Source organism: Panthera uncia, assembly GCF_023721935.1.
Source record: "Panthera uncia isolate 11264 chromosome B2 unlocalized genomic scaffold, Puncia_PCG_1.0 HiC_scaffold_24, whole genome shotgun sequence".
NCBI lineage: Eukaryota > Metazoa > Chordata > Mammalia > Carnivora > Felidae > Panthera > Panthera uncia.
The window spans coordinates 91,897,812-91,911,873 of NW_026057580.1; the positions used below are offsets into that span (position 1 = coordinate 91,897,812).

General features: G+C 39.4%; 1 protein-coding gene across 1 annotated transcript in view; it reads left to right on the forward strand.

The window, feature by feature from the left end:
* Positions 1–5,257: 5,257 nt before the first annotated feature.
* PEX7 (peroxisomal biogenesis factor 7) overlaps positions 5,258–14,062 on the forward strand; it is a 77,056-nt gene continuing 68,251 nt past the window's right edge. Inside the window, exons 1-3 of the mRNA XM_049654430.1 lie at positions 5,258–5,457; positions 7,240–7,297; positions 8,201–8,351. Of these exons, the coding sequence (XP_049510387.1) occupies positions 5,328–5,457; positions 7,240–7,297; positions 8,201–8,351 (339 nt within the window). The 5' untranslated portion in view covers positions 5,258–5,327. The remainder of the gene's footprint in view (positions 5,458–7,239; positions 7,298–8,200; positions 8,352–14,062) is intronic.

Consider the following 14,062-nt stretch of genomic DNA (forward strand, 5'->3'; position numbering starts at 1 on the left):
CTATTTATGAGGAAACTGAGGCTCAAAGAGAGAAATTATTTGCTGAAAGTCATATAGTCAGCAATACTAGAGCTGAAATTTCTATTCATCATTATTTACAGTGAATTGACTCATAATATAGTGACTTCTTTTTTACTGTGAATAATACTGTATTACAAACTATAGTAAAGGAAAAGAAAAGAAAAGAAAAGAAAAGAGAAAAGAAAAGAAAAATTCAAACACCATAGCAAGTGCAAAGACCCTGAGGCCGGAGATGGATTGGGTGTTTGAGGAACAGCAAAGCAAAGAAACAAACAAAGAAAAAATACTGTATTAGAAAATATCAAGGATCTCAGGGACTCTGAGAAAAAAGCCAGACAACTTGTAAGATTTCATTTTTCAGATGAAAGCATTCCTGTCTTTCTAAGAGGACTGAACAGGTTTGAAGGAAGCCAGTATTGTTTTTATTTCTTAGTCAATGAAAATGAAATGATAGCTTTTGAAGAATATGCTGTCTTCCAGAGCTAAGAAATTCAAGGCACATAATGAGCATACTAGATTTTTAATGTCTGATGTTCGGATTTAAGATGATCATACATATTCCCTATATACCTGGTAACTTGTTTCTCTAGCTAAACTTCTCTTTCTTAAGAATATATAAACAACATGGGGCACCTGGGCGACTCTGTAGGTTAAGCATTGGATTCTTGACTTCGCCTCAGGTCACGATCTCACAATTGTGAGTTTGAGCCCTGCATAGGGCTCTGTGCTACTAACACAGAGCCTACTGGGGATTCTCTCTCTCCCTGTCTCTCTGCCTCTCCCCTGCTTGTGCACTTTCTCTCTCTCTCTCTCAAAATAAATAAATAAAAAGTAAAAATCCAAATATATAAACAACATATATAGTTCACAGAAATACCTTGGTACTCTATTGCATATTTATTCAAAAGTGAAATATATGTACCGATCTTAGAGGTTTGTGCTTATTGTAAATGGTAAGATTTATGAATTGCTGAGTAAACCTTACCAAGAATCCTAGAAATGAGTGATCCTGCTTTGATTTCTCTCTCGGGTCATTTCTAGGTCACTGTAGTCAGAGTCTTTACACTGCTTAGTCATGATGGGAATTATAGTTGACCTGGATTTCCCCATTGACTTTTCTGCTTGATGACCTCTGAAATATAGTGTGAGCTCTGTTTCAGTCTCGACTTCAGTAGCAGGAAACTTCTGCTTTTTTCCCAAACATACTCCCTCAAACTTATACAAGTCAGAAGCCACAGTAAAATCACACAACAGATGTTTCTGGCATATGATGCACCAACAGAGACTCTGTAGGCACCAGTCTAGAATTTTTCACCCGCTCCCAGGTACCACTTAACACATTAGAACCATTTCCTACTAATTCAAACTAATTAGACAAGAACAATCTGAATGAGTAAAATCTTTAGTCATATACTTAAAACCTTTCCATTATAATAATTTTACACTTACAGAAATATTACAAGAATAATTCATAAAATTCCCATATATCTCTTACCAAGATTCCCAAGTCCTTTACATTTTTACCATATTTGTTTTATCAATCTATTTGTACATGTCCATATTCCTTTTTTTTTTTCTGAACCATTTGAAAGGTCATTCTTTTATAATTCCCTTTACCTTACATTATTTCCTATGTATTTCTTAAGAATAAGGGCATTTTCGTACATAACCACAGCATAGTCATAAAATTGGAGACACTTAAATTTTGCACTTAATTTTATCTAATCAACCATTCATATGTTTTCAGTGATCCCAATAATGTGTGTATAACAGCCAGCAACTCTATGCCTTGCAACTCCTCTTGGGCTTGGTAAACTCCTGTTGCAAAACCTTAAAGATCAACCCATTTAAAACCTACAAACCTTTTCAAATTTTTTCATTCATGCACCCCAGAAATGTTATGATTTCATAAGCAATCAGAAGTTAATATCAGCACCAGAGAAAAAGCATAAGCACCTTGCATCCATATAATTTCCGGCTAAAAACAAACAAAAAAAGTTAGAATTTTAGGCTGGCTTCTGCTGCAGAATTACAAATGTGCAATTCCAGTTTGGCTTTTGAAATATTTGGAATACTTCATTTCAGCCTGTTATAGTCTATAAGGCCTCCTAGCTAGAAATGATTGATGTAGTCGAAACTCTTCTGTTTTACAAAACTTTAGGGAAAGTATTGTAAAAGTCCAAGTGTTGTGTGACCTACTTGCATTTAAAAGATTAATATTCCAACTAATCAATTAAAAAACCCACAAGGAATACATTTCTAGTCCTGGAATACAGGCAGTTCTTAACAGGCAAAAAATCAGATCAGTGGTTGATTGCGGACAGGGATAGGGATGAGTTTGACTAGGAAGGAGCACAGAATTTTTCTGGAAGGATTGAAATGTTGTATATGTTGATAGGGGTGTTAGTTCCATGGATATACGCACTCGTCAAAATAGACTGAACTACATACTTAAGGTCTGCTATGAATAGGCCTTTAGTAATGTAGTGGTAAGGTGTGGGGACAGGGGAAGCATTCTATATTCCTACAATTACGTCTCAGTCTTAGCCTACTTTGTGTCTCTGGAGTGTGAACCTCCCCAGTGTTCCTCAGTATTTTTCTCCCTTAAGTAGGACAGGATGTCTAGAAAGGGCTGGGATTGGCTATTTCCCTTCTTTCAGGTCACTTAGTAATCAGCCTAAGTTAGGCTAATTGGAATTAGCCTAAAATTCTAATGTGGTTAACTAGTTTTCTCTGAGGTCAGGCCTTGTTAAGAACAGAGTGCTCTGGCATGTTTCAAAATGGTTCCTTTACCTTCCACCTACCAGAAGCACAAGATGATTTTTCTCTGATATTTACTGTGGGAACCTAGTTGGCCTCATGGAGGTAACACTCACAATATTTTGGGTCCCTCCCTATGACTACATCCCCCCTGGGGTTTTTAACTCTAAGATTTCACCACACTGTGCCTCCAGTAATTTATTAATCCTAGTTCATGATTTCCTACCTAGGCGCTGGTTCCTCTGGTAGTCTCCACTGTTGAGGCTTGACTCTGGTAAGTCGTGTCTCCCTGTATTCATCTGTCTATCTCTTCAATCTGAGATTGGGCAGAGGTTTGCTATGTGTCTTCCCCTCTCTTAAAAGTCCAAGAAGAGTAGTTAATTTACAGCTTTTTAGGACAGAGTATTAACTTCCAAGCTCCTTACAGGTAAAACCAGAAACCAGAAGTTCAGGCTTTTTTTTTTTGTTTTGTTTTTTAATTTTGAGAGAGAGAACAAAAGAGAATGTGCAAGTGCACACACAGGAGAGGGGCAGAGAGAGAGGGAGAGAGAGTATCCCAAGCAGGGTCCACACTCAGCGTGCAGCCCGACATGGGGCTTGATCTCACAACCCTGTGATCATGACTTGAGCCGAAATGAAGAGTCCAATGCTCAACCGCCTGAGCCACCCAGGTGTGCACCCACATTCAGTATTTTTTTTTAATGTTTATTTATTTTTGAGAGAGAGAGAGAGAGAGAGAGCAAGGAGGGGAGGGTCAGGGAGAGAGGGAGACACAGAATCTGAAGCAGGCTCCAGGCTCTGAACTGTCAGCACAGAGCCCCACGTGGGGCTCGAACTCATGAACTGAACCGTGAGATCCTGACCTGAGTAGAAGTCCGATGCTTAACTGGCTGGGCCACCCAGGCACCCATTATAATACTCTGGAAATTTATCCAGAAAACTTTTTGATACAGAAGATCTTTTAGAATGAAAATTTGGTCATTTAATTTATCACGCTGGAAAATTCTGATGGTTCCCCATTGTTTAAATTACAGTCGAAATCCAATTCCATTGGTATGGCAGACAAGACTCTTCATGATCCAGCCCCAGTAGGACACTCTAGTCCCTCCACTCAGTATCCTTCACCATACCCCTTCTATCTGGTCAGGCTGAGTCCTGGCAGCTACGACCTCCTATGGATCATGCTTTTTCTTGTCTCTTGGGTTGCTCATGTTATTGCTGACCCTACAATGACCTCCACCTCCTTTTCTATTTAAATAAAACGTCATCATTTACACACCACAAACATTACCTTCCTTCTGAAGTTTTTCCTTCCATTCTTCCAATCCTCCTGAAAGCAGTGACAACTTTCTTTTTAAACACACACATATACTTATTTATTTATTTATTTATTTATTTATTTATGATAGCACCTACAGTATTTTCATTACACTTAATTGTTGACAAGTTTATTATACTAATCTCTTGAGGGCATGGACTACATCTCATTGCTTTTGAAATCCACATGCCTAAAATTGTACAGTTAAGCTGGCCATATGACAAGGTTTGTGCTGGTTTACCTGGCTTCATTATTAACTGCACTCCCTTTCACTCTCAAAAGTGTCATATTTAACAGATTATATATAGTCACCTTCTGCATAGTACATGTTTGGTAAAGTTTTGAATGAACGGATGAGATTTAATTTGTCTTAATTAGCCCCATATCTGAACACTAGTATATACAATAGACTACATATACACAATATACGTAGTGAGAATTTTTAAAAAGTTAATTGCTTATGATGTCTTTTTTCCTTAAGCTTCACTCCCACCTGATTTAATATTGCTTCAAGTTACCTTGGGCAGCATAGCATCAATTGCCTGTTTGGCTCGCTGCTTGGTTTCAGAGTTGCTGTAACTTGTCTTATTTTTTTTATTAAAAAAAAAATTTTTTTAACGTTTATTTATTTTTGAGACAGAGAGAGACAGAGCTTAAACGGGGGAGGGTCAGAGAGAGGGAGACACAGAATCTGAAACAGGCTCCAGGCTCTGAGCTGTCAGCACAGAGCCCAACGCGGGGCTCGAACTCACGGACCGCGAGATCATGACCTGAGCCGCAGTCGGCCGCCTAACCGACTGAGCCACCCAGGCGCCCCTAACTTGTCTTATTTTATAATCATCAGAAATACCTCCTGATGCCAGTCTTCCAAAATCACAAGGAATAAATAAAACCCCCCAAACGCGCAGTAAAGGCTAACATGCTAAAACAAAAGTTGTCACCTAACCCTACAATCACACTGCCTTGTTAGGTCTAGTACAAGATAGGTGGCGCAAATCACTTTGTTTTGCCCAAAACAAAGATGGACTCCGTCGGAGTCAGAGCCCTTTCCTTTCCGGACCAATCGAAATCCAGCATTCAGGGCACTGGGTGTCCTCACTTCCGCCTCGTCTTCCTGGGTCTCTAATTTGGCGAGGCGGGACTGTCCTCGGGACAGAGGACTGTCCGCCTCTGATCCGAGACGGCTGTGGCAGCGCCAGGGCGGCGAGGCCCAGAAGCGGCGGGCGGGATGAGCCGGGCGCGCGTCGGAGCGGTGCGGACGCTGCGGGTGCCGGGCCGCCATGGCTATGCGGCCGAGTTTTCCCCGTACCTGCCGGGCCGGCTGGCCTGCGCCGCCGCGCAGCACTATGGCATCGCGGGTGAGGCCGCGCAGCGCCGCCGGGGCGGGGGCGGGTTCCAGCCGAACCCCAGCTTCACCCTGTGGTGGGAAAGCACTTCCGACAGTAGACAGTGCCACAAGTGTACACCAGGGGGAGCCGAGGAGCGCGCGAATTCTGGCTTCCTCCTTTGTCCATTGTGGGGAGTGGGTCTGGGTCTATGATCCTTTCAGTTACGTTGCGGAAGTAGCATATGGGAGGTGCCTGCTGGCCCATACCCTTATTCCTTAGCGCACCTCCTCCACCTCACCCCCCACCCCCACCCCCAGGCACACACTTCCTGCCTTGAGCGGGCTCAGAGGATGTGACCCCTCCGGCCATTCGGACGCTACCGACAGCACTTGTAAGGGGACGGTACGCAGGGTCACCTGAGTACCTTGCTTATGGGTCCACCTTCCTCACAGTCTGCATCCGGGCTGTGGGTCGTAAGAAGGATGGCCTTGAGCGGACGCTTGGAGTCTCCCCACAATTGCCATCATGAAATTGATCAAGTTCTGCCCCTACCTTTTGTTGTCTCAGGAGGAATACACACATTTGCAAGTAGTTGGAGGTTCAAGTTAACTCGTGCGCGCTTTCTGTCTCTCTCTTTTGTAATGTTTATTTTAGAGAGAGAGAGAGAGAGAGAGAGCCCCTGAGCAGGGGTGGGGGCAGAGAGAGAGAGGGAGACTGAGGATCCTATAAGCAGGTTCTGTGCTGTCAGTGCAGAGCCCCATATAGGGCATAAACCGGGAGATCATGACCTAAGTGGGATGCTTAACCAACTGAGCCACCCAGGGACCCCAAGTTCACTGTCTCTTTTCAGGGACTAGACTGGAAGGCGGGATTCCATTCTTAAAATTTCTTCTTTTAACTTAAAGCTTATCTGTTATTTATGCGCAGAAGCTCTGTGAAATAATTCATTGCATAACGTCAGCTTTTGATAGTTGTTTTTCTTTGGCCCTAGGGCGGAAAAAAAATGGTATGATTTCTAAAATTCAGAAGGCAAGAAATATTTACTTATATTTTCACCACTTAGCTCTTACTGCTTGCACTGGTACATTCAAGTTTACAATACTTACCCACCAGTTAGGTTGAAACTCATGAGTTTGATACTTTAAATTAAATCCTTTGTAAAAACTTATAAGGAGGTGTTGTTGTTTTTTTTTTAATCCTGTTTAAATTGAGTGTTTTTCCTCCCTCAGTCTATATAACAAATACATCTTTTAAAATATGCTTGTCCCTTAGAAAAATAATTCATTTTGGGTAGGTAACTAACCTACTCAGCACTTTACCATCTAGTATGTGGTAAATTCCACCAGGTATTTTGTTTTAAAATCCCATGCTGAATGTATTTCAGATTTATTAGCAAGGCAGTGTGATGCAGTAGAAGGAGCAGAGCTTCTGGAATCTGTAAGCCAAAGGTTTCTTGCCTGGAAATAGGGATTATGACACCTATTTGGGAGGTTTATGTGCCTGGCAGGCTGTCTGGCCATAGAATATTAATTCAGATATCTCCCCTCCCCTGTTTGGGGCTGTGTCTGGATCCCAACCATAGGTGAGATAAGTTTAATATTTCATGGTTGAGGTGCAATATAGAAAAACAGGAATGGAGCGCACAGTCCTGATCAGTTTGTATACACGGTCTCAATAACTTTAGGGAGAAATTTGTGGTAGTAAAATTAGGTACTCATTCCTCAGCAACCTCCCCCCCCACCCTTCACCTTAGCTGTTCCCCTGGCAAGTTCAAAAGCATGATCTTGATTTTTTTTTTTTTTTTCTCCTTAGGCTGTGGAACCCTTCTAATATTGGATCAAAATGAATCTGGGCTTAGACTTTTTAGAAGGTAAGGTGGCTCTAATGATTAAACTTACAGATATTCTCTTTTGCTACCAAAGCCTTAATATAATTAGATTTTGAATCTTTTTGATCAGTAAAATATTTTTTCATTTTTAAATTTGTGGTAGAAAAGAAACTTCAGCATGTGCACATATAGAACTTATTTTTGCCAGTAAACTGTGATTATGTCATTTTTCTTCTAAAGCCCTTGTCTCTTAGTGTTCATTTATAAAGTAGAAAAGTTAAACATAAAAAAATGTAAACTAGTTAGTATACTGTGTGACGTTTCTAACGTTGCTGTCTTCTTCACATAGTTTGGGTTAATTCATTCAGGAGCTAATTATCCATTTTGTGAGTTATCTAGCACTGCTTTCCGTTTCTTGTTTCTATGGCTGTCTTGACTGTTGGACTCATTAACACCTCCATCTGGGTTAGTCAATGTCAGAGAAAGGAAAGGAAACTCTGTCATGAGATCATGACCTGCTCACAGCTCAGGCGAAATTTTATGTGGGAAGTTGAAATTCTTGGTCTAAATTAGTATTGTGAAGTGCTTGCTGCTCCCTCCTGTGAACCACACAAAAAACCCCCCAAAAAACGCAAAACAGTGAGCACCCAGGTATGGCGTCCTGGCCTCATAAATAGCGCCAAATTTCTAAATGGGAGACCGAATTTTAATCCAGCTCCACAGTTTTCTTGCTGTGTGACCTGGGATGTGCCTGTCACATCTCTGAACTCATTTCTGGGTCTGTCAAGTTCTAGCGCTATTTCTCTTCCATAGTTGTGAAGACCATGTGAGATAATGGGTGTTAAAATATGTGATAAACTTGAAAGACTGTAAAATTATGGTTCCTATTTTATGTTCAGCTGCCTGTGCAACCAGATTTTTTTAATTTTACTTTTCCTGGTGTAGCTTTGACTGGAACGATGGTTTGTTTGACGTGACCTGGAGTGAGAACAACGAACACGTCCTGGTCACCTGTAGCGGCGATGGCTCGCTGCAGCTCTGGGACACGGCCAAAGCCGCAGGACCACTGCAGGTCTACAAGGAACACACTCAGGAGGTAGGAAGGCAAGTCTTTCTGGGCTGATTGGTTTTGTTTTAGATGAAATCCATTTGGGGGTGGAAACAAGGGTACTGGAAGTTTAAGCGTTAGTGTTTCTTGCATATGGTAGATGTCATTTGTTATTTGATTATTCCGACATTAAGTACATCTTGCCCTAAGGAGCTAAGAAAGAAGGAAAGGTCAAGCTTTTTCTTAGGCAGTACAAACGCCCCCAGTAGTAGGTATGCTGTAGCGCTGTTTCCTCCAGAAGAGGCTCATCTCTTTCTTCCCGCTGTAGGGCATGCTTGCCCTATACCGCCTTAAGGAGGAAGTAGGCAGAGTTTTCACCAAGGCGTCACAAGATCGCCTTTAGGGCCGCAGTAAGGTTCCTAGGGATTTTCAGAATATAGTGAGCAAGAGCATCAAATGCAGATTATGAGACAGAGTTTACTGAAGAAATTTGAAATCTCAACCAGTTCATGTATCTAGGTTCTGTGTGTATGTATACGGGTAGCACAGAAGATAGTTTGGTTTTCATATCCTTTAGATAAATAGCTAGTAGTGCCATTGCTGGGTCGCGGGGTAGTTCTAGGTTTCATTTTCTTGAGGAACCTCCATACTGTTTTCCAGAGCGGCTGCACCAGTCTGCTCTCCCACCAACAGCGCAAAAGGGTTCCCCTTTCTCTGCATCCTCGCCAACATCTGTCGTTGCCTGAGTTGTTCATTTTAGCCATTCTGACAGGTGTGAGGTGATGAATCACTGGGTTCTGCTCCTGAAACCAGTACTACACGGTATGTTAACTAACTTGAATGTAAATAAATAAATGAAAAAAAAAAGAAAATAGTTTGGTTTTCAGTCATATAAAACTACAAAGGTATTTTTAATGAATGTGATGGGAAAGACATTCCCTTACGGTGTTTTGCCTAAAATGTTTCAAAATTTCCCTCAAGGTAGCCGTAGATCTTTCAATTTTACTTTCAGATTTGTGTCTAGCACAGTACCTGGCCCATAGAAGGCCTTCAAAGGATGCTTGTTAAATGCAAGAATATTAGTCGTTTGTGATAAAAGGATTAGTTGTGTGAAGATTCCAGAGTGTTAAGAGAGTGGGTTAGGAGTGACATTCAAGGTGACATATACTCAATTTAAGGTTTACATCAACATCTAGTTCCCAATGTGCTCATTACAATTTTTGAAAAATAGTTAACATTTGTCTTCATTGTCAAATAATAGGCTTATCAATTTGCTTACCTTTTTTGAAAAAAGATTTGACCCACTTCAGGTTCTTGGTTATGAAAACTTACCTTTGAACTAAGGATGCAGCTATTTGTATTTCATTGTGGAGGAAGTGTATTTAGCTATACATTTTGTAGTAAAAATGTGCCATGTGGTTAAGACCTTGCTTACTTTAAGAAAATCAATGAATGGAGTGCCTGGGTGGCTCAATTGGTTAAGTGTCCAACTTTGGCCCAGATCGTGATCTCATGGTTCGTGAGTTTGAGCCTCGCATCGGGCTGTGTGCTGACAGCTCAGAGCTTGGAGCCTGCCTCGCATTCTGTGTCCCCTACTCTCTCTGCCCCTCCTCGCCACCCCCCTCAAAAATAAATAAACATTAAAGAAATTTTTTAAAAAAATTTTAAAAATCAATGATTGACTCTTGTGATATGGTAGAAGCTGAAAAGTTTACAATGATGGATGCCCATAAAAAATATTAATGCAGAATGACAATGAGTCATGCATTTAATACCAGTTTGTTCCCTTTAGAAATTGCATTTATGTTTAAAATGGAACAACAGACTTGTCAGCTGAAGGGATCTATCTTTCCTTTTTCCCTCCCTCCCTCCCTCCGTTCCTTCGTTTCTTCCTTTCTTCCGGGGCACAATTGAACTTGATATATTTCCTTGTGTGTATTTAGTCATGCTTAGCCATTTTTTCTGGATTAGGTTACTGCAATAAGATTTTTCTTAAAATTTAGAATAAATTTAAAGCATCCCCTCCCCCATAGAATTGTGATTATGGGGAAAAATAATTTCCAGTTATGTGTCAGTGAGTCTTGTTGAATTTTACTATGAATAGGATGTAATATCCTTCACTACTTTTCACTATACTATGTTTGAAAAGCATTCACTTTTTTTTTTTTTTTTTTTTTTTTTACCTTGTTTAGTATTTTAAACTTTTAACTTGTATTTAAAAAGCTAGATCTGTCCGTACTGGTAGCACATGTTTTGTGCCAGGCATGTGCTAGTCTTCAAAGTTGCAAATATGAATAAGACTCAGGTGCTAATCTCTGGTAGTAGATCTGGGACATGCAAGCAAACTAATACAATGTGATCATGTTGAAAAGAAGTGTCTAGAAGGTGCAGATAGAGAAACCAAGGACCGTCACAAAAGAGATGCCATTTGAGCTGAGTCTTGGACAGTTAGCAGGAATTCACTGGCAGCCCAAGGGGAAGAGGGCAGTTTTAGTAGAAAAGAGCATCTCACAGGTGCAGATCTGTGAAAGAGCATGACATGTTCAAGGCAGTCACAGGTCCTTTGGTGTGACTAGAGCAGAGTGTCTGTGTGGGAATGGTGGGAGATGAGGCGGGAAAGGTGGGGAAGGGCTATATCCTGATGGGCCTTAAATGCCTGGTTGGGGTTGCACTGGATGCTTTGAATATTCAGGGGAGAGATGGATTAATTTTGTAGATTTGGGGCCACACAGTGTGGGCAGACAACAGGACATACACGGATGTGTAAGTATTAGCCATTTTCCACTTAATCCAACTTTTCCAGATGCTAGGTATGACTAGACTGTAATTTAGGTACTAAATTTTACTATTTGAAATGAAAACAAAGTAGAAAGTGCTTGTCTTAACTCAGTGGTTTTCAAACTTTGCCACATATAGAATCACGTAGGGACCTTTTAAAAATCTTCATGGTGGTTGGAGCCAGCCATCAATCGGCATGATTTAGATTCCCAGATTATTCCAATGTACAGTAGTGTTTAGAAGCCACTGCTTTAACTTCATAGGCATTCAGTTCTGATGACCTTATTATGTATATTGTCTAATATTTTGAGGGTTGTAGATTCAAAATGGAGATTTTAAAAACTACATAATAAAATGCATCTTTTGATTTACCTTGTGAAGTGGTAACCTCAAAGCTTTAAAACTTTTTAAAGAAGAGAAAGTGATAGTTTTAAATAGATGGAAACTGTGATGGAATATTTTTGGGTCAAGAATGACCTTCACGCATGAATATGGCTACTATATATGTAGTCTCTCTGTCATACACTCATTGTGGGTCTCAAACACTGTGCCTGTCTCTAAAGCAGGTTGGTGAGTGAATCATATCTAGAAATTAGAATCCCATATCTCCTAATTTAGATCTAGTAGGAAACTTACGTAGGAGAATGATGCAATCTTATCTGATAATTTTAAATCATGTGAAACTAGAAATTTTTTTTTAGTTTAGCTATAATCTGATAGTCTATGAAATTATCCTATTGAATTATTGGCAGAGCTGTTTAAATATATGTAGAATTTACATTTTATGTAAATGTAATGTGAGACAGGGAGGAATTTTATATATATATCTGCATATATTTCAAAAAGAAACAATGGAAAGAGAATCCAAAGCCAATAAAAATGGTTACCTTTAAAAAGGGTGGGGAAGATATCAGGGGAGGCAGAGGACAAGGATGGCTAATTTTCCAAGTATAATTTATATCACAGTTTTGGCCTTGGAAAAGTTGAAATATTTTACAAAGTTAAAAATCACTGTTTAATTAAAAAGGAAAAAAAATTGCTAAAAATTGAAAACAAGCAGAAAACACATTCATCTAGTGATGTATCAAATTGGCATTATAACCAGGTATTGAAAATAATTATTTCAAGTGACTTTAGAAATACAGTTTAGTGATTGTCCATGCCTAATAAGATATTTCTGATAAACAAAAAGAGTTGCAAGGAAGTTTTAAACTGCATTCAGAAAGATAAGTATTGTTATTTTGAAACTCTCATATCATCTGGGGGTCGGACAACAAAATTCAAAATAGTTTGGCCATAAAATATAAACACACTATGTTTCTACGGTGGGGAAGGGGAGAAAGAGGGTAATTATGTTATTAGAAACCAAAAATTTTTATGTAAGAGAAAAGTAATATGCGAATAAAGAAGTTAAATAGAGACATTTAATCCTAAAACTGGGAAGTATCTGCACAGACTCATGATTTATTTTTCTCTGTTTAAAAAAGTCCATTTGTTCTGGTTCTTTGGACTGTAAAGACTGAGCTGCATTGACAACTCAGTCTCAGTGATATCCCTAGTGCCCAGATTGTTGCCTCTAAATACCATTTCCCACTAAAAGGATCTGGGGATCTTTGGAGAAATAGTTGATTCCAGGACTGGCAGGAAACGTACAAGGTGAATCCAAAACATCTTCTTGTGTCAGAAGACTGTGAAAGTCCACTGGGATCACATTAGACGTTTGGAACAGATAACCTGAAAAGGCTCTCAGTGGCCAATGATGGACAATCTCAACATCAAAAAGAATGACAGCAATGAGTTGGAACACTATACACACAGAGAGATACACACTTATATGTATATTTCTACCCATTACATGGAGTTGTAAACATTAAAAAACAACAGCTGGTCATCACTGAAGATTACTAGGACAATGGCCTCATTCTGAAAATTGATAAGCAAATATGAAGAATCAAGGCATTTATCCTGCCTTTCTGATGTGAATTTTATTGTGGGGTAGTTGAATGGTTGATGTGGAAAATTTCTCATAACTGAATTCTGACTATTAAATGCAGAAGGAATAGCACAATTATAGAGTCACCATTTAGTAGCCCGTAATGAAATAATGAGTGTAGGCAAAGATTAGCTATGAATGCTAAAACATTAATTTAATATTTATACATCTTTTGAACAATTTTGAGATCACTAAAAGTGGGTCAGCCAGCAATTATACACCTAATGTAATAGGAAGCTTAAATAAGATTGAACTGAATTGAACCAAACCTCTAGACCTAACTTCTAACTTAAAGGAAATGGGAGGAGTAGAGGAAAATGTTGACACCAGGAGAGACAATTAGCCAAATCCAGAATGCAGAAGATTCTATGGGACCATTAACTTTGTTTCTTCAACAATTATAAATGTCATGGGAAGGGTGGGTGGGGAAAACAAGATGGGAGAGGAGGACTTTCCTAGATTAGATCTAAGAGACGTAACAACTAAGGGTAAAATACGGATTTTGTTTAGTTTTTGATTCAAATAAACCACCTGTAAAAAGACATTTTTGAGACAGTCAGGGAAATAAGAATGTGGACTGAGTTTTGGATGATATTAAGGAACTGTTATTCATCTTGTTAGGTGTGAAAATGGCCTTCTGCTTATATAAAAAAGAAAAATATCCTTATCTGCTTAAGTATTTATGAGTGAAGTGGTCTGATGTTAAAATACTCCAGCAGTCAGTCAGTCAGTCAGTCAGTAAGTCAGTCAGTAACAGGACAGATGAAGCAAGGTGGCAAAATGTTGATAATTCTGGAAAGTATGTGATAGATACCTGGGGATTTATTATGATATTTTTTCTTTTATGCACATTTTAATGTTTCTATAATGATAAATTTAAAAAATTGTTTCACATTAAAAGAAATATGTAGCCTTTTCTAATCGCTCAGTAATTAAAAGTCAGTGTCCCTTTCCTTTGTATTGATACAGATAAGTATGAACATTCTGG